This window comes from Vombatus ursinus, unplaced genomic scaffold (genome assembly GCF_900497805.2).
Source record: "Vombatus ursinus unplaced genomic scaffold, bare-nosed wombat genome assembly UNPS02014807.1, whole genome shotgun sequence".
Lineage (NCBI taxonomy): Eukaryota > Metazoa > Chordata > Mammalia > Diprotodontia > Vombatidae > Vombatus > Vombatus ursinus.
In genome coordinates, this window is record NW_020954585.1 from 61,826,816 (window position 1) to 61,853,556 (window position 26,741).

Below are 26,741 nucleotides of genomic sequence, written 5' to 3' on the forward strand. Positions count from 1 at the left end.
AAAGATCCCAAATCCCAGGGTGATAAGGACACAATGTTCAGCAAAAACTGGAAAACTGCCTTGCAGAAATTAGGTTTAAACCAACATCTCACAGCATGTACTACAATAAGCACCAAATAGATGCATAACCTAGAAAACAAAGGTCACACTATAAAAAAATTAGAGGAGCAGGAAAGGAGATATCTTTTACAAATACACATAGGGGAAGAGTAGTTGACCAAACAAGGGATATAGAGGATTGCAAGACATAAAATGGAAAATTTAGATTACATCAAATTGAAAAGCTTTTACATGAACAAAATCAGTAATGATCAGAAATAAAAACAGTTAATTGGGAAAAATTTTTGCAGTAAGATTCTCTGATAAAGACCTAATATCCAGGTTACAAAGAGAAGTGCTATATTGATATATTTGTAACATATCGACGTGTTGATATGTTGAATTGATACATGTCAGTTTTCTATATATCATGAATATTAGGCCTACATATCTATATCTATAATAAAAATAAGAACAATTCTCAATTTGGAATTTATATGCCAAAAGTTATTAAATTGTATGACTCTTTGACCCAGCGATACCACTATAGGCCCATACCTCTAAAGAGGTAACATAGGGAAAGGCCTTTCAAACACAGAAAATTCTTTTAAGTCAGATTTATAATTATCAAACATTTTCTTTTTCCTCCCACCTTCCCCACCCACTAAAAAAGAAAAAAAGAAATACAGAACTCCTGTATCATATAAGCATAAACAAGCGAAACAAAATCCCACATTGGCGACATCCACAATGCATTTCTTATTCTGTATGTTAGTGCATCATCTCTCTGTCATGAGTTGGTCAGTGTTTTTTATCAGTTCTCTGGAATTATGGCTGATCATTTGATTTATAAGTTTTTCATAACTGTCCCATTTTTGCAATGTTGATTATAAATTGTTCTTCTGGTTTTGCTCACTTTACTCTGCATTAGTTCATAGAAGTCTTTCCAGATCTTTTTTGAAACCATCCTTTTCTTCATTTCTTACAGCACAAGAATATTCTATTACCTTCAAATACCACAATTTGTTTATCAATTCCCAATGTATAGGGATTCCCCATCTCCCCCACCCCTCCAGTTTCTAGTGTTTTGACACCACAAAGAGCTGCTGTAAAAATGTTTGCATATAAAGGACCTTTTTCTCTTTCTTTGATCTCTTTGGGTACAGGCCTAACAGTGATATTGCTGGGTCACTGTTGACCCAGAAACTCCTTGGGCATAATTCCAAACTGCTTTCCAAAATGGTTACATCACTTCATAGCTCTATCAACAGTGCATCAATGCAACTGTTTTCTTGCAATTCCTCCATTTGTTTGGGTTTTTTTGGGTCATCTTTGCCAATCTGATGGGTGTGAAGAGGAATCTCAGAATTGCTTAAATTTACATTTCTCTAAGTATTATTGATTTGGAGCATTTTTTCATAAGACCCAAGAAGAAACACAAGCGTTTCTTCCCCTGAGACATGCTTGTTCACATCCTTATACATTTTATCATTTGGTGGAATGGCTCTTAATTCTTATAATTTTGAAACATATGTCTTATGAGAACTTTAGCAGTGAAATTTGCTTCAACGATTGTTTTGCAATTACCTATTTGTTGTAGCAAAGAACTGGGAACTAAGGGCATGCCCAATTAACAGGGGAATTGCTAAATAAAATATAAGAAAGTATTAGAATATTAGTTTGCTGTAAGAAATGACAGAAATGGATTCAGAGAAACCTAGGAAGACTTGTATGAACTGATGGAGAGTTTAGTAAAACAGAAATTAGGGGGAAGAAGAGGGGAATAATATAGCATGTGCCAGACACTGTACTAAGTGCTTTTACAAATATTATATCATTTGATCTCCACAACAACCCTGTGAGGCAGATGCTATTATTACCCCCATTTTACAGATAAGGAAACTGAGGCATACAGAGGTTAAGTGACTTGCCCAGGGTTATACAGCTAAGTATACTGAAGCTACATTTGAACTCTGGTTGTCTTGACTCCAGACCCAGCCCTTTATTCACTGCACCAACAGCTACCTCCAGAGAACAATTACACAATGTCTACAATATCGTAAGGAAAAACAACTTCAAAACACTTAATAACTTTGATCACTGCAAACGAACCAGCACTCCCAAAGACTAATAATGGAGGATGCTTCCCACATCTTGACAGAGATATAATGGACTCAAAGTATAGTATATGATGTCTATTTTCAGATACTGTCAATGTGAGGATTTGCTTTTTTGACTATGCTTGTTTGATATGACAGAGGGGAGAAAGGAGCTAATGATACTGAGCCCCAAGAAAAGAAAGGTGTCAATGAAACTTTTCTAAAGGAATAGTAGAAAGACTTTAAGAGAGAAGCAAACAGAATAGCTTTGTAACTAATCCACTGAATTTATTATATACCTAAGAAAAAACAAGTTGTGTGTCATAGTTGAGGAGTCATACATGAACCTTTTTTTCTGTTCTTCGTGTATTGAAAATGTTCGTGTCTATGAAGTTCAGAATAACAAAAAAATTAAAATGCCAAAAAAAAAAACCAAACCCAAAAACCTGTTGGCATGAATAACTTGGTCCTGAGTACAGAGAGGAAAAATTCCTCTAAATAATGAGATTTACAGAAACATGATTTTAGTCTCCGGAATGCCAGAATTCCAAGGACAAAGCTCTCTTAAGGCTCTTCCATCTAGTGGAGAAATTGTTACACAATACTAACAAGAAAATTAGAAAAAGCCAAAGGCAATCACAATAAAAGTGTAATTCGCTATTTCCTAACTCTGGATGAGAAAAAAGGTGCATCAGACAAAACAAAACTAAGAAGCAATTATAAATGAAAGACTCTAGGGAGCTCTTCTCCAAGAGGTTATTTTTTTTCCCCTAGTAATTTATGACAAAACTACCATGGAGCCAAATTTCTATCTAATTTGTTCTTAAAGGTTTTGAATATCCTGAAAATAGTGGGAACTGCACCACGAAAACCTGTTTAAAAAAACAGCCCATGTTTATTAAGCACCTATGTGTAAGGCACTGTGCTGGGCAGTAAGTTTAAAAGATGAAAGGATAAAAAGTCCTGGTCCTTGAGAAATTTACATTCTACTGGGGCATACAGATAAATTTACACATGATATTTTGAACAAGAAAGAATAAGCATTAACAACTTAAGGCCAGGAAAGGCTTCCAAAATGACATAACACATAAGAGCAATTTCTCAGGGGACTCCGCACCCTGCTATACCTCTAGTTTTTTGGCTCTTTTGAATTGAAATGACTTAAACAGATACTATCAGGAAAACTCAGAAATGTAGAAAAATGTTTCAAAAAATTTTAAATGGTTACTAATAACTGGTCAATTACATTTGTATCACAGGATACTCATGATTGTTAATCATGGAACATTAGCTACCAGAAAAGACCAAACTATTTTAAATACTGATTAATCCTTACAATGCCTTCCATGGACATGAGGACCCAGAATAATGAGCTACAGATTCAGTATTGTTTTAGTAAGTTTCATTAGCAGGCCCTACATATTAAGGTTTAATTATAATATAACCAGCAGTACTCATCCTTCTGTGCTTAGGGAAAGTATTGCTTGCCCATTGGTGATTTAAACTAAATATAAATTCTTTTTTAAATTTTTTTTCATAAATTCTAAAGATAAACTGTTTCTATCATTATATAATATGCATTATTTGGAACAAAATATAAATGCATACCACATAGAAAAGTGTGATACATTTCTTTTGGAAGATAAGATTCAAGGGTAACTGTTGAGTTTATAGCATTCCGCATACCTTCACAAATTCAAATATCAAAGTAGTCAAAGAAAGAAATTAAAATTTTTATTGATGACTCCCTGTGTCTTACCTCCTCATTTTCTTCACAACTTTAAGGAACTGTTGTAAGTATCTGCTAGTTGAAGTAGGTAACTCCTCTTTATCTGAGATTTGTCTAACTTCTCATAAGGGCAAGAGGAATCTGTTGCTTGCTAGTGAATTTACTGTTTGGAGGTGTTACCAAGCTATACCAAAGCTGTTGTTCTCTGATCACTAATAATACCCATACAGTAGAGTTCTATTGTTCTTCAGGGTGAGTAACTCTCAGCTAGACACCGAGCTTATCTACATACAACAGTTCCCCATTCTTACTGGAAATATTATAGTTTGCCAACACCAAATGTATCACCATGCTTCCATTCCTATTCTTCTTTATCTCTTCCTCCCATTCATCTCTGTGTATTCCTTTTTTCCAAATGTATGCTGCTCCCTTCTTTCTGGTGAACAGAGAGATCATATTAATTTCAGTCCTTAAGCATGAGCACACACACACTCACAAATATGTGCATAGAAAAAGCAGTGAGTTTTATTAATCTATGCCACCTATACTTCCCCTTTCTCCTACCTTTGGGACTGGACTTTCTATTTACTGCAGCAGACAGATCTTGGTTATCATAAACTAAAAAGGGAAATTTCATGTTGTATATTTGCTGTACAAATAATGGGGAAAAGTATGATATCCTTGTTTATGCCACGATTATTTTATGTAAGAGTATGTCTGGCTATGCAAAAGGCAACTGGAAGGAGTAAATGTTGGGAACCTAATGTAAAAAAAAGAAAAAAAAACATCTTGTAAACACATCTTGTTTGCTTTTCTACTTCAAATTAAAAAAAAAAAACACAGGTCCTTTATAACAGTTCTCAAACATGAAATAGGAATGGGACTATTATTACCTAGGAATTTTCTCAAAAGATACATCTCAACCATAGCAAATAAATGGACCAGTTTCACTGTTATGGATTTCTCTACTACACGCAAAGGACTATGCATATACTGGGGAGTTCTCCAATCAGGCTACTGTAACCATGACAGTAGCTGATCTTCCCAGAGAGAGAAACTGAAATTAAAACAGCACCTAGGTCCCAGATTCAAAATAAATGGAGTTGTTATTTTCCATAATGGAACATTACAGGAAAGAAAAAGCAGCAGTCAGGTGTGAAAAGTTATCCTGAATAGAATACGGAATTAGCCATCAACAGATGAAAGCTAGGTCAAAGTTAAAGATCAAACCCATTCACTTCAGAACTAAAGAAATGTACTGTGATTTACAGCATATAATTAATACTGGTCACATAAGAAAGGCTTTCTATGAAATCTAGGAAATATAGATAGGAAGTACAAACACTAATATAATTCATTTGCAATGATTTGTCTAACAAAGTTACTAGATACTAGAGTTAGGACTTTTTTTTAGCAGTCAACTCAACTTTCTAATACAGCTGAGGGATTACATAGTTTCTGCCATTTCAAATAGATTCCTTAAAATTAGCTTATAAATTCCAAACATGTTTGATTCACTAAATGCATTTTAAGTGAGTTCTGTCTGCCACATGATGATAAAGACACATACAGACTGACCATAAATCACCACCTGATGAGCCTTGCTACTGACCGACAGGAAGCACCAAACTGTCTTTCCTGGACTCTCACAGTATTGTCACAGGTGGTACCAACAGGACAACAATGTTCTCATGGGCTATGAGGCTGAATTTAATTGTTCAATGAGAGGATTCTGCTGCCTCCTCCCCCTAGGGGCCAAAGTTTCCAAGTGCCATGTTCACCCTAAACAAACATTTAAGTGCCTACTATGTGCAAGGCACAGCCCAATGGTGGGGATGCAAGGAAAACAACTTCCTGACTTCAAGGAGCATTCTATGGAGTGGAAATAACACAAACACACAAAGTTAATACAAAATAAATTCTAAATAAATACAAAGTATGAGGCAGTGAAAGGAAGAGCAATTATAATTGGGGAAAAAATTAAGAAGCGGAGGAGATGAGGGGCCTCTCAGATTGAAGCTTGAAGGGACGTAAGAATTCAAAAAATTGTCATTGTAAAGGGACAGCACTTTATCCTATGCAAAAGTGGGGTTAGAAACCTTAGCTTACCAAGGAGTTAAGGAATGAACAGTGAGGAAGCAAGCAATGAGTATAGATAGCTTTGTCTATTATTCCATTAGATTCATCATATCACCGACAAATAGAAAAAGCAGGACCTGCTATCACAACTCTCAATCTATAGAGAACGAATAGGATCAAAAATTAAATCACTAACTAGCAACACCAGTAAAACAGCACTGGCCTCTTGATTTCTAGTTGACAGATGAACTAAAGTATTCTACCTCTAGGAATAAACAGTGCTGTGGCCATTCCTAGACTAGGCCCATAGGATGAAGTCTTGGAATCTCCCTCAGTGTATACACTGGCTTCAGCTCCTGGGGAGTCTAGAATTGTGACTGTAGGGGATGGAAGAGAACCAAATTAAAGTTTCCAGTCAAGACCATCTAAAATATTCAGTCCAATCACTCTCCTGACCTGCCCTCATATTTTACAAATGCCTTCTGGATATCTCTCTTTGGATGTGCTGCACCATGGCCCCTCAAGCTTTATGTGCTCAAAACTGAACTCTGAACTCATCTTTTCTCCCCAAAACTGTTCCTGCTCTGAACTTTCTTATTTCTGTTGGTATGGTACCATTTTTCCAGTTACCTTGGAAGAATGAAACTTTTGAAGATGTAAGTCACCTAAAATTCTTCCCTTCTCCCTCATCTTCTATTCCCAATCAGTTGCCAAACATTGTCCAATCTTACCTCCACATTCCTCACATCTATGCCATCTTCTTCATCCTGTTTATAGATCTGCAGTCAAAAGATCTGGGTTAGGGGGCAGCTAGGTAGCACAGTGGAGAGAGGACCGGCCCTGAAGTTAGGATGGACCTGAGTTCAAATCCGGCCTCAGACCAAACACCTGACACTTACTAGCTGTGTGACCCTGGGCAAGTCACTTAATCCCAATTCCCCCCCCCCCCAAAAGATCTGGGTTCAAATTCTGATTCTTTCATTATCTGTGTGATGCAAGTCACAAGCCCTCTCATAGTCTAATTTTCCTTATGAAGGGATCACCCTACAAGGGTTTAATCTGGGGTCCAGGAACTTTTTTTTTAATGTAATAATTATACTTCAACATAACTGGTTTCCTTTGTATTCTTATATCTCTTACTGTATGCATTTAAAAATATTTGAAAAGCGTTCTGTAAGTTTCACCAGATGGCCAAAAGGGGTACAAGAAACAAAAAAGGTTAAGATCATCCTGGCCTGGATGATCTCCACAGTACTAAGATTTTAGGATTCTAGTTTAGGGGTGCTCATTTTTCAATTAGACTATTATAACAGCCTTCTATTGTTCTTCCAATCTGCAATCTTCCTCCCTTTCCCATTCTCCCCCTTCCAACTGAATCTCATCAAAATCTATCTTCCTAATGTACAAGTCCCATACACTCTGTGATCTAGTGACATTGGCCTTCTTACACTTTCTTGGACACAAGACACTCCATCTCCTGATTTCGTGCATTTTCATTGGCTGTCCCCCCCAGCCTGGAATGCTTTCCCCTCCTGTCTCCTTTCCTGGTTTCCCTGGCTTCTTTAAAGTACCAGCTAAAATCCCAACTTCTTATAAGAAGCCTTTTCTTATCCTCTTTAATACTAATGTCTTCCCTCTGTAGACCATCTGCAGTTTATACTGTATATATCTTGTTTGTTCCTTGTCTCCCTGATGAGACCCTGAGCTTCCAGAACTGGGGCTGTTTTATTATTTTCCTTTGTATTCTCAGCACTTAGCACAGTGAAGGTGCTTGATAAATGCCTGTCTACTTGCCTTTGGAGACAGGTTGTACTTTCCAAATTCTACACAATTGTGATTCTCCCGCCAGTTGAATTCCTTCTTTCCTTCCCTTCAAGGCTCAACTCTGGTGTGACCTTCACAAACCCTCACCTTGCCTAAAACACTTTGTCTGAATCTTTCATTCCCGGACCCCCCCCCCCCATTATTTCCAACCTTGTAACATACCTGTATATTTTGCTACCTTCCCCACTTCCCATCTCCAACAGCCTGTAAACTCCTGGAGGGCAGAACTGAGACTGTACTTTCCAAATTCCACACAAGTGGGATGCACTCTTATTCTCCAATCAGTAGAATTCCCTCTCCCTACAAGGCTCAACTTAGGTGTGGCCTTCCCTAAAATTCTGAAAGAAGCATTTTGCTTCTTTCATTCTCCACTCTCCATCACTCCCAAGAGAAACTAAGCTGCTGCATCGGGACTCTGGAAGACCCGAGTGCAAATTCAATCTCAGTCACTTCCTAGCTGTGTGACCTGGGCGAGTCACTTGACCCTGTTTACCTCAGTTTCTTCATCTATAAAATGAGCTGGAGAAAGAAATGGCAAATAACTCCTGTATCTTTGCCAAGAAAACCCCAAATGGGTCACGAAAAGTCGGACACGATTGAAGGCACTCAACATCATTCCCAATGTTGTAATATACTGTGTGTATCCTGCTGACCTCTGCATCCCGCAGTGGCCTGTAACCTCCTGGAGGGCAGAACTGAAACTGTGCTTTCCCAATTACACACAATTGGGATGCATTCCCAGTCTCCACCCAGTTGAATTCCTTCTCTCCCTACAAGGCCCGGCCAGGTGCGACTCGCTCCCCAAACCATTCCTGAGGCTTCTCAGTATAAAGTTATTCCTCCAGTGTCCCATTAACTTCTAGTGCTTGGTTAACCCCTCCCCCATCACTCCCCGCCTAGTAATATATTATTCATCAAGAGAATATATACAGTACAAAGCCACAATCCCTCCGTGGAGTGGAAGCTCCCGGAGGGCAGCCGCTCACGTCACTTCTCTCAAGTGTCTCTAATACCCAATGTCCCGCACCTACGAGGCGAAGAATGAGGAAGAAAATTGGAGGTCCGACGCCAGGGTGAGATACCTCCGCCTCCCCACCCCCACCCTCACAAGGGGTGTTCGGTTGGATTAAATCAACGCAGGTAAATGGCCCCGGGGAAATGGCGGCCGTGACTCATACGAGGGGAGCCCGAGCCCACGGGCCACTAGGGATTTAGGGGGAGGGGCAGGACACACCACCACGTATCCTAGCAACGCCGCACCAAGCCACGGCTTCCTCCCCACTCCCTGCCTCCAACCCTAGCGAGCCAACCGCGCTCTCCATCGCCCAGAGTAGACCACCTTCATCTCTTAGGCTCACACTGTGTCCATCACGCCTGCCCCCCCCCCAACAGTGCGGAGGAGAGAAGGGAGTGTCGGGAGTCCTGTGGAACCGATGAGGACAGAGAGGGGTCTGGCCCTGTACGCCAGGTCGGACCGAACCACCTGAGGAAACATAGGTGGGGAGCATCATTAATAGAAAGAGGAAGCTTGAGTCTCAGACCTCAACCCGCCCCGAAATTTACCTTTCGGCGTATCCGCTAAAAATACGGTCAATCTCTTCACCTCCCTTCTCTTTTCTTTATCCCACTACCCGTCTCCTGTTTGCTCCCACCTAACCACGCTGTGGTTCGGCCCAGTTCCGCCTAGGCGATTTCCTCTCTACCCGCTCCCCCGCGGGGTAGAGGAGGTGAGAAGGTCGGGCCGTTGCCCTTACTTGGCGACGGCTTCGCACGTTTCTGCGTGCGTCACTCCGCAGTCCGCCCTCTTGCTCCCTTGGCCCTCCCTCCCAGAGCCGCGGGGTTACCGGAAGTGATGATGCAGGAGGAGATGGAGGAGGCGGGGCCTCCGGGCGACCGCCGCTGGTGGTGTTGCAGATGAGGAGGAGGCGGCTGCGGTGTTGGAAGAGGAGGAGGCGGCGGCGGCGGTGGTGTGGGGAACTGGAACGCGAGCGGAGATGGTAGGTGGTTTGGACCCTCCGGGCTGCCGTCGTTTCCAGAAAGGGTTTGGCTGGCTGGGCTGGAGGAGCCTCAGGAGCAGCTGTGAGTTGGGTGGAGTGAGGAGGGGGAGTAGTGAGGTAAAGCTGAGGGGGGGGGCGGGTATGGGGTGGGGAAATGGGTCGACGACTGGTCCGAACTGTTCACCCTGGAGGTGGCTGTGAGGAGAGCGTTGTGTCTAGTCACCTGGTGCTCGGGAAACTTACCTTTTACTCATCCCCTTCTTCAGATTACCCCCACCAGCCCCCACCCTAAGGCTTTGGGCGGGGTGGGGGGGATGGGGAAAGGGGGACGGGACCATTTGGGGTGGGGTGTGTGTCAGGGAACTGGAGCTGCGGGATAAATGTGCCCCAGGTAAGAGCATTGGGGTCTGTGCCTCAGTGGGGGGTGGGGGTGGATGAATTCTCCAGTCTCGACCTCCTCCCCACCTCCGAACTCTATTCGTAAGCTGTTCCTAGTGTTAAGGAGCTTGGACCCGAAGGCCTCTCAGCACCTTTGCAGTAAATGATAAACATCTGTGCCTAGGATAATGGGACTGGAGTCTTTGCCTATATCCTGTGTAGGAAATGAGATGTGGTGACAAATATTATGTCGGCTTTTTTTTTTCCATTCCCATTCTTTTCCACTATGATCCCATGATCCTAGCTAATGTGTCTGGGTGACTATCGTTATTATTTTATAAAATGACACTGTTAGCCTGGTGCCAGTAGTCAACCTTTTTCAAATTTGGTGTTTAGCCTTTGGTTTTAATCACTCAGAACTGCAAGCTTTGTACCAGCGGTCATAAGCTCAGTCACACAGGGAGCATCACTCAGTGCCTAATTGCTTCAGATTATAATGAATACTTATTCATTTGGAAAAAATCTGACCTCAAGGTTTCAGAGTTAGGGTGATTCCTTATCCCGTGCAAGGATTTAAGTGGCATCTTAGTCCAATAATCAAAGTCTGGTCTAAATACTTTGTATATGAAGAATTTACACCTTGTCAATTATTTCTAGAATGATTTGGTGTTTTTCTAATTCTAGATTCTCTTTCTCTCCACCCACACTTGGTGATGCACTTCAGAGAGCAGAAAACCCCATATTACTTTTTTTGTTTCCACAATTGGACAACAGCTCGTTATTTTTTTTTAATGTGTTTGGCACACAAGACTTTTAAGGCACATAGAGCATATGCTGATTTTTTAAAATTTTATTTATTTAGATGTGTACATAGCTAATCTTAAATCTGGTTTTGTTTTGGAGAGGGGAAGCGCTAACTTATGTGAAAATAAAAAATAGATGTAAAGGCTTCTGTTGGTATCTTACTGTATTAAAGAGAAAATAAATGAGGATGTAGTGCCTTCATTTGGATTTTGGAGTGAGGTGCTAGCCTCAACTATTTAAAAATTCCTATTTTGACACTAACATTGTATTCATCTGGAAATATGAACTGTGTTTTTGGAAGACTTTAAGAATCTGTGGCCAAACTTCTTGCTATTTTGATTGAAACATTTATCCATTTAACTATATGCTTCTGTTATAGGACTTGGGCACCATATTTTTTTTTAATCTACATCTATGTATAATATCTTCCTGATGAAGGGGATCCTACCCCCAAATCAAGTCACAAAGGTTTTTGTAGCTATAATAGTATTGTGCCTCTAGTCATAAAGTACTGTATTAGATACTGTGAAGAAACATGGCAAAGGAATGACAGAAATCTGGAGGAGGGGTTTGAACCATAATTTATGTGAATATAGAGTGTTTTGTTTAGTCTGGATAAAATAAATAAGCAGTCAGGATAGTGAAATGTGACAAGTTCTCTTATATATTTCCATTATACTCCATCATTGCTCAGACAGGCTTTTTGACTTTTAATTAATTTTTTCTTTTGGACTGTTTTGGACTGTTATCAGAGACTAATCCTTTGATGAGGGTTAAGTTAGAAGTAGAAGTCACCTTGGTTTTTTGTAGCTGATGAGTCTTCCATTCTTCATAATTAAAATTCAGTAGGATGTTAATTTATATAGTCTTTTTGTTAAGTCAGGTGTTTATATAGAATTTGCTGCTATTTTAAATTATGAAAAACCGATATGCCTCCTAGTATAGGAATTCTTGACAGCTATTGTATAATTTTGTAATAGTATTTTTCCAAGTAATATGTGCTGTTTTAAAATACTTATAAAGTATAGAAAGATGGCACTACTGACTTATCATCAAGAAGATTGGTGCTCCAAGAATTGGCTTTCTTTTTGGAATGAGAATGGTTCAGTGTTGACACAGTCTCATAGTCTTCACCAGGCACCTTTGTAACTGAGGGACATAATACCTAGGCAACACATATGTTTCAGTATTCTGCTGGATTAAAGGCAGGGATGTGCTGGAGCAAGCTTGGACTCAATGTAAGAACATTTACACCTTGGAAATTGGCAAATGATACAAATCAGGGCTTGATTGATTGTTTTAGACTTAAAGTGATAGAGAAAATGTTAGTATTGCAGATTAAATTTAGAAGTGTGTTGTGAGTACATTTTTCCCCCACAAGAGAACTGGTTGTTAAACATTTACCAGCATACCACTGACTAAAGGAGATCTTTTAGGAAATGAATCACCTGTGCTAGAGGTCCAAACTGTGTCAGTGGAAGAGCAAAGTTAATTGCCCAGTTTGGGGCTTGAGCTAGAAAGGCAACATGGTATATAGTATGTGGGACTTGGAGTGAAGAACACCTAGGTTTGAATTCTGCCTGCTACACTTGCTAGTTGTGTCATTGTGGACAAGTTATTTAACCCCATTTGAGCCTATCTGTAAAATGGGGTTAAGAATACCAGTAGTAGCCACTGAACAAGTGAGATAATCTATGTAAAGAACTTCATAGGCCTTAAAGAGCTATATAAAAGCCAGCTATTATTACTAGTTATCATTGGAACCCATGACACTTAACCTCTTGAATACCATTCTTTTGACCATATGAAACTATTAGCCAGATATCTACCTTTTCCTTTTGAGATCACTAATTTCTCATAACTTTATGTTTTGGGCTCAACAAAACAGTCCATTAAAAAGAGGCTTCTATGATCCTTCTTATTGAACTAAAGTACAGAGACATGTAATTGGAATTACGTATCTCTTATCTTTGAAACATATCTTCACTGGAGGCCTTCTCTCAATACCTTATGCAGTGGAGGTGCTTCTGCTTTCTCAAAAGCTGTGCCATAGGAGCATGGACTGTGACATTTCCTACAAAGCTGAAAGGCTTCAGGTAGAGACCCCCACCACCAAATGTTTGTCCTGACAATAACAGCATAGCTGGGTTTAGAGAGGCTCCTTACGAGCTTGGCTCTTTAATGATGAATTTTTCTATTAGTTGTAAAGATGTCTGATTTGAGAGATTTTGATACCTCTGTAGCAGGAGTAACTCACTCATTGGATCTTTCAAGTATTAAAAAAAAAAACGGTGAAAAGTATTCTGGGGTATAATGGTCTGTTGCCCTGTAGAATGCTGAAAAGTACAAATGTTGTTTAGGTATTTGTACCATCACACAGAATATCACAAATGCTCATTTAAACCTTTTAGTGTTTCGGAAATTGTGTACCATTTTCAAGTGCTATTATTTTGGTAGGTTTTACTGATTATATGCCAGAAGCTCCAGATTGTCCCAAGCACGAAAACCTTTTGGATGACAGGAGGAGTATGAGTCTTTGCTGAATCTAATGAATATATATATACACATATTACCTTGCAAATTACAAAAGTGAATAATTAATACCATGCAAACAATTCAGTTTTTCCCCCCTTGTTCCATAGAGTAGGTCATTCTGAGAAGTGGAGAATTTGTATTGATATGGCTTTTTTGGCTTTGGCCCAGGTTAAAGAATTTTGACTTACTCTATATGCTAATGATGCACTTAAAATGCTCTTTCCAGTGGGCTGTCAGGCTTTCCACTATTCATCCTTATTTCAATGGTTTATTATAACTCAAGTATGAAAATATCCTGTGGGTTGAAATTTCATCAGTCACTTTAGAGACTGGTGGCTTTTTTTCTTTCACATTAAAAAAAGTGGAAAAAAGTGTTAGATACTGAAGCCAGTGGTATCTAAATTGGTTAGTTGTGTTTTAGAAATGAACCTTGCACCTATCTACATGAATTTTAATTCCAAGTTTTTATTTTCTGTCCAAGTTGCCAATGGATATGTTTCTTAAACTCTGGGGGCCTTCTGGGGAAAAAAAAAAAACCAAAAACAAAAAAACCCCCAAAAATTCTTGAAGTAATGGGAGACTCAACAGGGCAGTTTAGGCCACTGGACTATTGGAGTTGTGATTAAGTGGTTTTAAATTTCATCAGATGACTTAAAATTTAATCTGATTTTGATGTTGTTTTTGATTTACATGCTGTGGCAAGGAGAGTTAATTGCTTACTGACTGTTGGTTGTTTTGAGGTGAGGACATGGTAACTCAGATGAAACAATGGTAATTACATGGTAACTCCTGTTACCCTGTCTCTTGATAACTTACAATTACCTCTATGTATTTGTTTACTGATGTTGAGCTAACTAGTTGAGTACCAGTTCTCCATGAAATTCGTGAAAATGTTCAATAGCCTTTTGTACAACATAACAGAATGTTTATATAAGCAGCCGTTTCTTCAGTGCAAAACTTGAACCAGTCAGTTCTCATGTTGTTCTTCCCAAGTGGTAGGTAAGAAGAACACTTTTTTTCTTTTTTGGAGGCAGTGATGGGCAGGGAAGTCAGTTGTCTTATATTATTTGATATCTTAATTAGTAGCTCCCAGGTAGTGTGGTAGAGTAGATAGAGCTTACTTTGGAATATGGAAGAGGCCCACCCTTAATATGTATTAGCTTTGTGATTTGAGCAAATTGCTTAGTTTCTCTGTGCCCTAAGCTATATAACTTGCAGGGCTTATATACCTTGATATAGAGGAAGTTTACTATTGGGAAGTCCTTATACCAGTGAAATCGCAAGTTGGGTCCAGTTAGTCAATAATTACAAAATAAGGCTTACACCAAAATTTATTTCAGTGGTGAAGTGGTAGTTTGAAAGTTCCCAAAATTTAGCCTGGAATCATATACACCTAACTGAGAAGATACTGGGAGGAGAGGAAGCTCTTTAGGATTGTGCATAGATGTGAGTTTAGCTGAAAGGAAACACCTCTAGCATCCTTGTTCTGCAGAGATGAAATATAAAGCTACTCTTTAGTTGTTACTGAGTAAAGTGCTTGTGACCACCATCTACCGCTACCCTGATGCTACTTTGATTACTTGAGAAGGTTGAGCTTGTGTTAATGACCCATTCTTCCTTTTAAAGGCTTTGACTCTACTTATTCAGCTACACTGTCCAGTGCTTTAGCCTTGCCATATTGTGTTATTTTGGATTGAATTGCAGCATTGCCTAAGGAACCTTGATCTTACAACCCTGTGAATTCTGTCCATCTATTTCATCTATTTTCTTCAAGATTTCGACTCTAGGATCACTGTGATCATAAATTCATTCTACTGTTTTCTGTTGTAGGCCCATTCCAAGCTTGGTACCAGACTTGAGTGAGATTAGACAACATTTTTATGTAGTTAGTATTTAGCACTTGTACTTTTTCACTAGTGTTTAATACTTTACTGCTACTGTGTTCTGCTAGTCAGCCCACCTGATTGTATGTACTGATTGTTAATGTATTTTAAATACCTCCTCATCTAGTAGTGCATCATCTTTGTGTCAAGATAGCAGAGTTGTGGTAGCTTTTAGCTCTCTGCAATTAATGAATGTTTTTGGCTGGGTGTGCATTGTTTGCCTAAAGTGGGATGGTATGTGACCTATCATTTTGAGTCTATACAGGCCTTGAGTCACAGCTTTTATAATGTTGATTGCATTTCCTATATATACAGTTTAGGAAGAAGGAAAAATAGATACTTAAATTTTGCCCATAAACTTCTTCCAGGCTTCTGGTTTCCTGTTTATTCCTACCTTGCTAAATTTTGATTCTTTATTTTGGAATTTGTCAGTTCCCATAAATGTTTTGGAGGTAAAGGCCTTTTGTAATATGTAAAAAAAAAAAAAAAAGTGATTATTTCACATGACGAGACAATTATCTTCTTTGACAATGGAACAAATGTTTAGGTTGTAAATGAGAGAGAAATGTTCTAAATATTTACAAAATTTGGGGGAAGATGAACAACTAGATTATATTAATTAGGAATTAAGGCATTATTTCACGTTCTTAAGTGAAGTTAATTGGAAAGCTACAGAGAATATTATTTTAAAATGCTCAGACTCAGTGTCTCTTCTCAGTGACCTTCCCTTATATCTGAATTATATATGTAGTCATATGAATGTGGTCTAAATGGAGAGACATATGACATTGTAGAGTTAGCAGAGTAGGTTTAAAGCAGGGGATGTTGTTCAGAGAGCTGCGTTTTGCTTAGCTTCTCTGTGCACTCTGATGTGAAATGAAGCCTAGGCCTCTGGTCTCAAGGCCGCAGGTTCCCCACCCCTGGCCTAGGCCATTTGATACAACCATTTTCCCAGCTATGGTAATATTTTGCTCCTTTTAAGCAGAGGAACAGTTTGGTAATAAAGAATGACACTGGATAATGTTCCTTGGATGAAATAGACTGAATCTTTAAGTGAATGATTTCTAGGGCTATCTTTCCCATAAAGTGGTTTTCCTTTGAAGCAAGTAGTTAATTGTCTGATCAGATATGTACTGTCTTTTTGAAAAGATGAAGTCAGCATGTTTTACTCACAGTAGAAAAGAGCCTAACTTGGGGTTGCCAGTCTTTGCAATTCAACAAATATTTATTAGGCACCTATTACACAATGCTGGATGATGGGAGCCAGGAAGGGACTATAAAAGTGAAAAAGGTCTGTGTTATCATTATCCTTATTCATATGGAGTTTACAATCTAGTAGATTTTTTTTTTAGTAGATTATCTTTCTGCAGAACCTATTGTTATTTCTCTCAAGTCTTAAGGTCAGCAGTAAATAATGAAAGGGGGAATGGCGGAAAATGTTACTGAGAGGTAGGGGTGTGGAAGAGGAGTGTGATGGCTGATACTGGGAAGGGTCAGGTAAAAGGTTGTTGGTGGATGCTCTTTAACTGAGCATAGAGGGTAGGACTTGTAAGTGAACACAAACTATGTCCCCTTTTAGAGTTGAAATGCCTTTGAGCCATGGGGAGGAAAGACAACTTCCAGTCTTGTGGTTGACTAGGTTGATCTTCAAGACTGACTGGTTAATCAGGACTTAATGGTTAGGAGAGGTCATCTAATTTTTCAGAGATCTTTGTTTCTGGGTTCTATGACTTAGTACTGAAGCAATAATATTTACTGACTGTTGCTTCAGTACTAAGTAATAGTAAATTCAATAAATACTAGTGAATGAAATGTTTCTGAATCTAAATTGTAACTTAGGTTTGAGCACTTTGTGGTGCTAACACTAGGTATGACTGTTGTTGGTTCAGTGTGACCTGCCCTGAATGAAAAGTACATTTTAAAAATGTACTGTTGGCTTCTCTCTCCTCCAGAGAAGTTATTTCATAGAAAAATGTATATACTCATATGTATGTATACAACTTTATTCTTATATTCTGCTGGAATATAAGAACTAAGTACCACATCTTTGTAGCTTTATTGTGAATAAATTTAAGACAATGAAGTTTTTATTTCTTAAAAATCACAAACTGCTTGACTTGCTCATGGGCAGTCATACTGTGATTAGTTAACTCATTAGTTATAACTTCCCTTTCTCTCTTTATTTTTGTTTTAACAGGTGCCCTTGGTTCTGCTCAGTAGGGTCAGAGTTCCAACTAGTGCTGCAGACACCCAGCATGTGCTGACCTGGTGACAACCATAGTCACCATAATTAGTGATTAGATATCACTCAACAAAGTGGCTTCTAAGAGAAAAGTAAGTAGGTTTTAAGAGGGTAGGATGGGGAACAGGGGAAAGAAGGAAGCTATTCTTTTAATATCCTTAATACTCTTCAAATTTGATTTGGATGGTGGACATCTACTCTGATTTGTTTCAATCTACTCGTCCAGATGCTACAGACTGAATGAGCTTCAGGTTCCAAAGCGCAAGCTCCAAAACTTGAAATCAGTATTGGAAGGCATCCCAAAATTTGATCATTTCTTCACCTCCTGGTGGAACTTCAAGAGGTCCTAGCTCTATGTTTTGCTGTCCTAGCTGCTAAACTTATTTACACCATTATCAGGGACACACTTTTGCTTCTAAATAACTCTGAAAGGGCCTTGGTTGAATAGTAATCTGGTGAGGTGTTCCCAGTAACACATCATAGGTTGTCAGCTTTTTTTGTGTGCATGTGAGGCAATCAGGGTTAAGTGACTTGCCCAAGGTCACACAGCTAGTACATGTCAAGTGTTTGGTCTGAGGCTGGATTTGAACTCAGTTCCTCCTGACTTCAGGGCTGATGCTCTATCCACTGCGCCACCTAGCTGTCCCTGGTTGTCAGCTTTTATAAGGTATTCTGCTGGCTTTGTGTTTTATCATGTTTCATAGTTATGTAATGCAGTAGTATGTACCCAATGGGCTCCAGTTGTTAATGGTTTGAAGGTAAAACCCTGCCCACTAGGCATCTTAAATGTGTGTAAGTGACTAATTGAAACTTACTGTGCATTTCCAGTTCTTTGTGGAGATGAAAAATTCACACAGGACCTTTATTACAAGGCCTTATAGAATTTGAACAAGGGTGTTGGGAGATAGGTTGCTGGGCATGGAAAACTGATCCAGGGGACATAGTTAGTTGGACATAACCATGTGATGTTTTGGGGAGTAAATACCGGGATAGATTCTATAACATCAGTCTTACCTGCTCTAACAGTTTCATAGTGAGTCAATTGGCTAGCTCCATATTGTTGTTACTCCCTCTCAGAGGAAGCTAAGAGCCTGACTCCGAGTAAGTTGAAAGGGACAGGTTTACTTCCATATGAAGTTAGCTCATTAATGTATACTCTTGGAGGACAGAGACTTTTTTGATGTGGCCTGGTGTGGTAGAATGAGCCCTGGCCTTAGAGTCAAAAGACTCAGGTATGAATTCTGTTTCAGCTACTTACTGAGTGACCATGGGCAGGTCATTTAACCTCTCTGAGCCCCAGTTTTCTCTTCTGTAAAGTGATACTACCTTTCTCACAAGTTTTTGTGAAGAAAATGTTTTGTAAATTTTAATACACTATATAAATATGAATAGTTAATAATTCATGATTATTGTGAGTACTCTTTATGTTGTAAAGTGCCATATGAGAAAGGTGTCATTACTTTAATGCTTAGCAAAGCAGGTAGTATAGAGACACATCCAAGTAAACAGTCTTTTTCATGATGACTAATAAAAGGAAAGTTCCAGAATGTATGAATATTATTGCTTAAACCAACCCAAATTGACCCAAACTTTAAGTTTGTTTTTGCATTCTTGGAGGAGATGTTAGTAAATAGGTTATTAAAATGAGTAACCAACACTAGATCCTATGATTTTTGGAGATATTCATTAAAATCTGTTCCAGATTGTTTTTGCAACTTTTTCATTGCAACAGAACTTCCATTTATCACTGTTGTCCTTCACCCTTTAATGTAGTGGCTACCTCTCAGTTAGAGACATAATGGATAGAGAGCCAGCTTCAGAGTCAGGAGGACCTGAGTTGAGTTCTGGCTGTATGTTCCTGGGCAAGGTCCTTAACTTCTCAGTGCGCTAAGCAACTTCAGAGCAGGTGTCAATCTATCTTAGTTACACCAGTGAAATCACAAGTCGAGACTGAAAAAAAGAAATGCTCATGCTGAGAAGGGAACATGCAGCTAGCAATCATGAGCCTAATCAAGAGTTTGAATTGAGGATCCTGGAAGAGTCAAGGATCAATACAAGCTGGCATGTTGCCCCTCACCATGCCACTCCCAAAGACACTGAGTCTCATTCTATTTAATGTTACTTTTCATTTCTTATTTTGTTTCTTGTAGCCCAAAACTTTGGATGAGATGCAGACATGAGTAGTAGTGGAACTGATGTAAGATTGTTGTGGGAAAGGGTTTCTTTTTTAGTTAGCCCTGAGATTAAAAACCAGAATCTCAACTGAGTTACTGCTTCCAGATGAAAAAATATACTTTCTAATTAAAACATTACTATTGCTTCTTCAACATTTTTTTTTGCAGATCTTATACTGTAGTATTTCACTATATGTGTATTTGTTTATTGATCTTTTTTCAGCTAATCTTGTTCTGTAATTAATTCAGCATGAAAGACTGTAGGGCTAATCGTTTTCTTGTAATAAAAATGTAATGTGTTTTCATATTACAAAAATGTTTTCCAATCTCTTTTCTCTTACTGCCACTTTTATTGTGGTAGTTGTCTTTGCTTAGATTAGTTTTAAAAAGAACAAAGTAGTGTCTTTTTTATTTTAGCCTCTGTCACACCTTATCAATAGCACAATCCAAAATTTTGCCCTTCCATTTTGTTTAATGTCATGCCTAGACATGATCTTTTAATGAGAAACTGTCATACATTTCCAGATTGTGGTCTATACTTGTGTGTTAAAGTTTGAAAAGTAATGATCTGTCATCTCACATTAAGTGTCATCTGATATTTAGATCAACTGTTCTGCTAAGAAGTTTTCTGAGATGTTGGAGATTGGTAGATAAGGATCTCTTGATCAAAGCTCTGTTATGCAAAATTAAAGTTCTACTTTTCATTTCTGATTTTGCTTACATTTCTATTTGGATTATGTACTTCATGAGTTCTAGCAGATTCTGAAAATATTAACTTCAGTTGAAACAAACAAATTCTACTACTTTCAAAAAAGTAGTCGGTTGGAAATTTCAGGGAAGACTGGACTTGCTGGATCACTTCATTGTGGCACTTGTCTTTTTCCATTTCATTTGTGAAGTTAATTCTGTCAAGAACAGATAAATTATCCAATGTGGGGAGTGTTACAATTGTTGTCATTTTATAAGTTTGGTTTTGCAAAATTAGTAACCCATGAGGGTGTTTGTTTAGTTTCTAGAGAGTTGGCCTGCAATTAGGATAAGCTGCCATTGGGTATAAATAGTGGTGCCTTGGTTATTACCCTGTGATCTGGACAGCTAGCAAGCTTTCTATAGGCATTAAGTCAAAGAATATCACATTTTCCTTCTCAATTATGCTTATTAAAGTTTATTGTAAAAAAACTTCATGAAAATCGCATTTATTATGTCATGATTGTCATTTTGCATGTGAAACAAATATTTATGTGCCCAGGGAATAAATGTGCCACATGTTTTCTTGCTACTTTATAATGGAATCATAGCTACCATTCATATAAAAAATCAAGTCAGAACTTTATGGGGGGAAAATTGATGATGGTTCATTTCTAGGTTTTTGTTTTTAAAGTTTTAGTTTGGTAGTGGTTTTTTGTTTTGTTTTGTTTTCTAAAGAGAGAATAGATTTGGAGCTCAAAGGGAACTTAAAGGTAAATTAGCCCAACCCCTTCATTTTACAGATAAGGAAACTGAACCCTATAGAATTGAAGTGACTTGGCTATGGTCACCCAGGTACCAAATCAGCACTTTTTCCACTGAATCATTCTAAATGATTTTTTTCTCTGCCTTGAATACTTAGTCTGGTTTTAAAAGAAAGTGAGATGGTACAATGAAAAGATTTTACCTTTCTGCTTGAGTCCTGCTTGGTAATTATATTTCCCTTCGATAAGCCTGTTGCATTGAACAGTTCACTAGTGAGTGCCATTTAGAATGGTCTCTCAGTCTGGTCATCATTGTCTGTGTTGAACCTTCCTATATTGTTTGTTTGTAGTGTTTAACTTCTTAGGAAGCCTCCTTCTCAGTGTCTCTTTTTGATTTTTGCTTTGATGTGAATGTTTGTTAATCAGAAATTGGTGTGTGAAATCCAGAGCTACTTCAGTTAACGATTTGTTAATAGTTTTGGTGTTAAAACTAATTTAATTCCTAAAAGTGAAGCATAGTTTCAAAGTTACTTCTATAAATAGCCTGAAAAATAGGTTTATTACTTTTTCCACTTTGTAAAGTACTACTACAATTTCACTTGTCTAGGATTACTGCCCCTGGTCCACAGTTCAGACATATGTATGAGAGAAATCAGTTTGATTTCATTTAGCATTGATTAAGGGGACTTCTTTTTAAATCAGTAGAAGATGGCCATGTTTAAATAATCTTTCACTGTTTTGTACTTCATGGAGAAGTCACATTATCTATTCTCTCCCCTTCACCTCCTAGTTTTCCCAAGCAATTTGTAATCAACTTCAACTTATAATCTTCAATGTATTGTGTTAAAGTAAGTTTCTAATTTTGTCTGGTTTTTTTTCTGCCTTAAGCCTAAAACTGGAAGTGATATTTATAAAATGTCCTACGTGAGTAAAAAAGTTGCACGTGTTTTGAGTTGTTCTCTACCCTGAATCTTTCACTGGAGTTAGGGCTGAGGAACAGTAGCTGATTTTTTGAGATGGTTAAAGCACAGGCAGAGAATATCATCCCTGTGAGCCCTCCAAGGTGAAAGTTTCTTTGTATTTTCATGGCAAGTATTTAGGTCTACTTGGATATCTAGGTCCCGAATTACAACTTTACTTCCAGATTTCCCTAAACCATCATTTCAGGTCAGTTGTCTTCACTTCTTGGTCTTGCTTAGAAGAACTAGAAGAATGACAGTCAGCTCACTTTATCCTTCTTAACAAGATACATGTTTAATTCCAAGTTAAAAGCCACTTTGTCATCAAATGAGTTTTATGAAATAGCATACAAACATGAGATTGAATACTAGAAGAATAATACATACTGTGCTTATCATTAACTTTGCTTTCATCTTTTAACACTTTAAATCTTTTTTTAAAAAAAGCAGTACTCTTACCTACTGTAACTGTTATTTTGCTTCATCTTCAAATGCATTAAACATGTGACTCATTTATAGGAGCAAAGAGAATGCTGTTCAGTACCAGAGGCCATTCAGGTTTTCTTTGAACTTCTCCCCTTTTCTTCTCTCTGCCTCCCCATCCCTACTCCTGCCCGAACTTCTGAAGCTCTCATTCTGTTGTTTTATATAATCTCCCCTCAAATGAACATTTTGGGATCTTGCTTAACACTTAAAGGGGGTGAGGAGGTAAAGCTGGTAGGCCTTTAAAGGGCAGGAGCATTACGTTAAGAGGAGACCATGTAGCTCACATAGAGAAGAGAGAATGGATATTTTCCTAGTTTTGACTAAAGAGTATAGGAGAAAGAGAATTTATAAATGTAGTGTTCTCTTCATATTACCTTAGGAACTGATAAGTTAAGGAATAATCTGAACACTAAAAAATTATTGGCACTTCAGAGTAGGTTTCAGGATAACAGTCTAAGAAGAAATTTCTTTAGCCTTTCTTTGTCCTTCTCTGAAAGTAGTATGAAGGCCAGAGATTCTATATAAATTAGTCTTTTGGAATCAGTTTAGAAAGTAAATTTGGATATCATGTCCTTGGGGAACATCTCCCCTTGGACTTCTGAGCATATGCTGTAATGCTGGCATGACTGCTATACTACTCATGTATGAGCTAGGTTTCTGCTGCTTATTCTTAGATGAAAAGAATAGGTGTGGCTAATGCAATACTGATTAAAGTAACTTGCTTTAATCAATACTGATTAAGGTAACCTTTCCAAGAAAGTTACATATAAATTTTTGTAAATGGAATTCTTCATCCCCTTGAGTTAGAAAATTTCAGAAATGCTCTAAGAATGTTTTTATTGCTGTCTTTTGTTTTTATATCACCTACATTTCCCACTGTATAGTTCTCCTCACCTCCCGGGAAGCCATCCCATATAATAAAGAATAAAAAAGAGGAAGAACAAAAAAGTTAAATGAAACTAACCAGTGTTCTCTATCCATTGACTTCTAGCTCTGCAAAGAATTTGAGGGAGGTATCTTCTAATATCTCTTTATTGGGTCTAAGCTTGGATAATGCCTTATCCTCATTTCTGATTCATTATCAATAAACACTGGCTCAACATTTTAGTCTTAAATTTTTCTGCCTCATTTATAACATTTCTTTTAAAACTTTTGACAAAGGGCAGCTAGGTGGCGCAGTGGATAGAGCACCGGCCCTGAAGTCAGGAGGACCTGAGTTCAAATTGAGCCTCAGACCAAACACTTGACACTTACTAGCTGTGTGACCCTGGGCAAGTCACTCAACCCCAATTGCCTTAAAAAAAAACAAAAAAAACTTTTGACAGATTAATAATTGTTAAAAACAGCATAAATGATGAAAATGATATTTGGTGAGTACTTATTCATTTTATATTATGAATATATGTAAGTTAGACTTACAATACTGGTTTTTCTTAAAGTAAGGCTTACCTGTTTGGAGAAAGTTATAAAAAAAAAACAACAACAAAAAAGTTATTGCAATGGCCACTAGGTGGCAGACCATCAGTGGCTGTTAAAATAAATCAGAATGGGAAAATAAATAAGGAAATTGGTCACAGTTCATTCAAATTTTGTTTTATACCCCTCCCTTAAACCACCACCATAACTTTAAGCAATTAAAAGACATTCTTGCTGGGGGGATGGGAGGGAGAGTTGGGAGCAGTTCCAGTATAATTACCTGCATATTTTAATCTCTGTTACTCTACCCCAAGGTCTAATGACATAATGAAGAATTTAAAAAATAAATGTCATAAAACAGAATTTAAAATTCTTGGCCTCAAGTTGAAAACTAGTAGAAATGTTTTCCACTAAAGCAGAATAATCAAATGAGTTTGATATCAGTATCTTCAATATCCAAAAAACTCGAATAGGACTTTAATTATTTCAGTGGCTACAATGGAAATGAGGTGAGAAATAGATCAGTTTCATAGGACACACCTTAGATAAAAGGACTGTGTTTCAGTTGGTGCAATATATATTCTTTCATGGCTTCACATTTTTAAAGACTTTAGTAAAACTAAAAGTTGACACAGAGTTCTAACTTGGAAGTATAAAGATGGTGGGAGTTGTGAAGTAGGTGCCTATAAGAATAAATGATGCTATCAGTATACCTCATTGAGGTCTAGCTTCTTACAAATTGAAGTCAGGAAAGGACCTATTAAAATACTCAGTAGTTCTGTAATTCTTCTGGTGTAGAGTAGCTCTACCATGGAGAAATAATGTCTGGTACCAGTTCACTTAAGAAGTGACCAGGCTGTACTTCAGGGAGTATATTTCTTCTCTTTGGCTGAATTGGCTCTGTGCTTACTAGGATAAATCTGTGATTGAGTCAGTTGTGAGTCAGGAAGTCTTGGGTGTTAGTTCTATTTCTACACTGAATGAAGTTGACCTTTTTTTGTGTCACTGGTACTTGTTAGAATGATACCCATGACTGTAATATAGCTCTGGAAGGGCATAACTTAGTCAACAGAAACAAGAAAGGTAAAAGGAGGGAGAGGAAGCATTGTATATTAAGAAGCTGTATTCATGTGGGACAATTTAGGAATCAGGTGGAAAGCATGGTGGAGAGCACTATTGTGAAGATGGAAGTAGAAGTAGAAGTAATATTGTCATCAGCATAATTCCAGACTACTTAGAGTGAAAGAAAATAGATGAGAAGTTTGGGAAACATCATAAGCTGAGGGCAGAGGTATGTTCTAGTCATTAGAGAGAGGAGTGTGTGTGTGTGTTTGTGTTTGTGTGTGTGTGTGTGTGAGCATAGACATCTCAAACTCAGCAGAACTTGGTATCTTTCCACCCATATCCTCTCCTGAGGTTCCTATTTCTAAGGCACCACCCATTTTTCTAGGTGTTATCCTTGCCTCTTCATTCTCCTTTATCTTGTGTAACCAGTTAGTTGACAAAGCTTGACATTTCTACCTCCGTAGCATCTCTTGTAGCAACTGACTTCTTTCTACTCATATAGCCACTGCCTTAAATCAGGCCCTTCTCCCAGAAGATTGCAACAGATTGATTTTCCTGCCTCAAATATTTCTCCGTCTATCCTTTACAGAGCTGGCGAGTGCTGGATGACTATTTGTCATATTTTTTTTTGTAGAGGGGATACTTATTTGAATATGTCTTAGATTAGGTAGCCTGTGGCGTTCCTTCAAATTCCAAGATTAGGTGATTTTAGAAAACATCTTTTTTGGGCTTGAGGCCTCCCCACTGTGTAAAATGCACCGCTTGGTACCTCTCTTCCTTTCTCAGTAGAGCCTTTATGAGTATCTCCACAAGATCTTTTCAAATTTAATGTTATCTGTGAGTCTTAAGTGGGATATCTGTATGGTCCATTTAAAGAAAAAAATTTATACATACAGTTTTAACTAGAGTTCATCAAGTCCACTGACTAGCCCAGTGAATATTTTCAAATGTCCCTCACTTCAGTCTTGCATCTGGCTCAGATTTTGGCTTTTGTGGTAAAATCATAGGCCCTCTGGAAGTGGTATTTGGACTAAATCTGTCTCATGGACCAGAACTTGCTGCCCCCTGATATTAAGCCACAAGGTGGGTCTGATGTTCATTGAACTCGAGGCAGGAAGGATCTTTGATCCTTTCATGGGTGTGTGTATGTGTATTCACGCACATGCTCATAAAGCAGAGGATCAAAAGAGTTTTCCTGTGAATGTTTGTGTATGGAGGAAGGCATATGTAAATGTCTGTAAAGGTATGTGTTCATATATATCTTAATTCTTTTAAGACTTTTTGTCAGAGGCAGGCTGAGATGGAGACTTCAGTTTGAAATATTTAGCACATGGTAAAGACAGTTAAAAATCAATTTAGTTCAACAAATGTTTGTTAAATTCCTACCATACAAAAACGAAAATAAATAGCCCTTCACCTCCAAAAGTATACTTTCCACTGGGGAGATACAATATTTATATAGATAAGTAAATACAAAGTAATTTCAAGAGAGTATTAACAATTTGAGAGAATCAGAAAAGGTGAATCCAAAAGAGCCTCATGTTGGAGATAGCATTAAACCTGTGCTTTGAAGGAAGCTAG

At 38.1% G+C, this 26,741-nt stretch overlaps 2 protein-coding genes across 15 annotated transcripts in view; one reads left to right on the forward strand and one right to left on the reverse strand.

The window, feature by feature from the left end:
* LOC114052430 (LYR motif-containing protein 1) overlaps nt 1-9,502 on the reverse strand; it is a 40,029-nt gene extending 30,527 nt beyond the window's left edge. For 2 of the 10 annotated variants that reach the window (XM_027875032.1, XM_027875026.1), the window contains exon 1: nt 9,110-9,235. In XM_027875032.1, coding sequence (XP_027730833.1) covers nt 9,110-9,115 — 6 coding nt within the window. In that variant the 5' untranslated portion in view covers nt 9,116-9,235. Of the gene's footprint in view, nt 1-6,677; nt 6,701-8,797; nt 8,944-9,080; nt 9,240-9,333 lie in introns of those variants that run through there. The other 8 variants (XM_027875033.1, XM_027875027.1, XM_027875025.1 and 5 more) reach the window with 8 other exon arrangements.
* Nucleotides 9,503-9,651: 149 nt separating this feature from the next.
* LOC114052402 (DCN1-like protein 3) overlaps nt 9,652-26,741 on the forward strand; it is a 31,363-nt gene continuing 14,273 nt past the window's right edge. For 2 of the 5 annotated variants that reach the window (XM_027874991.1, XM_027874987.1), the window contains exons 1-2: nt 9,652-9,767; nt 17,565-17,701. The gene's annotated coding sequence lies outside the window, so the exon portion shown is untranslated. The other 3 variants (XM_027874988.1, XM_027874989.1, XM_027874990.1) reach the window with 3 other exon arrangements.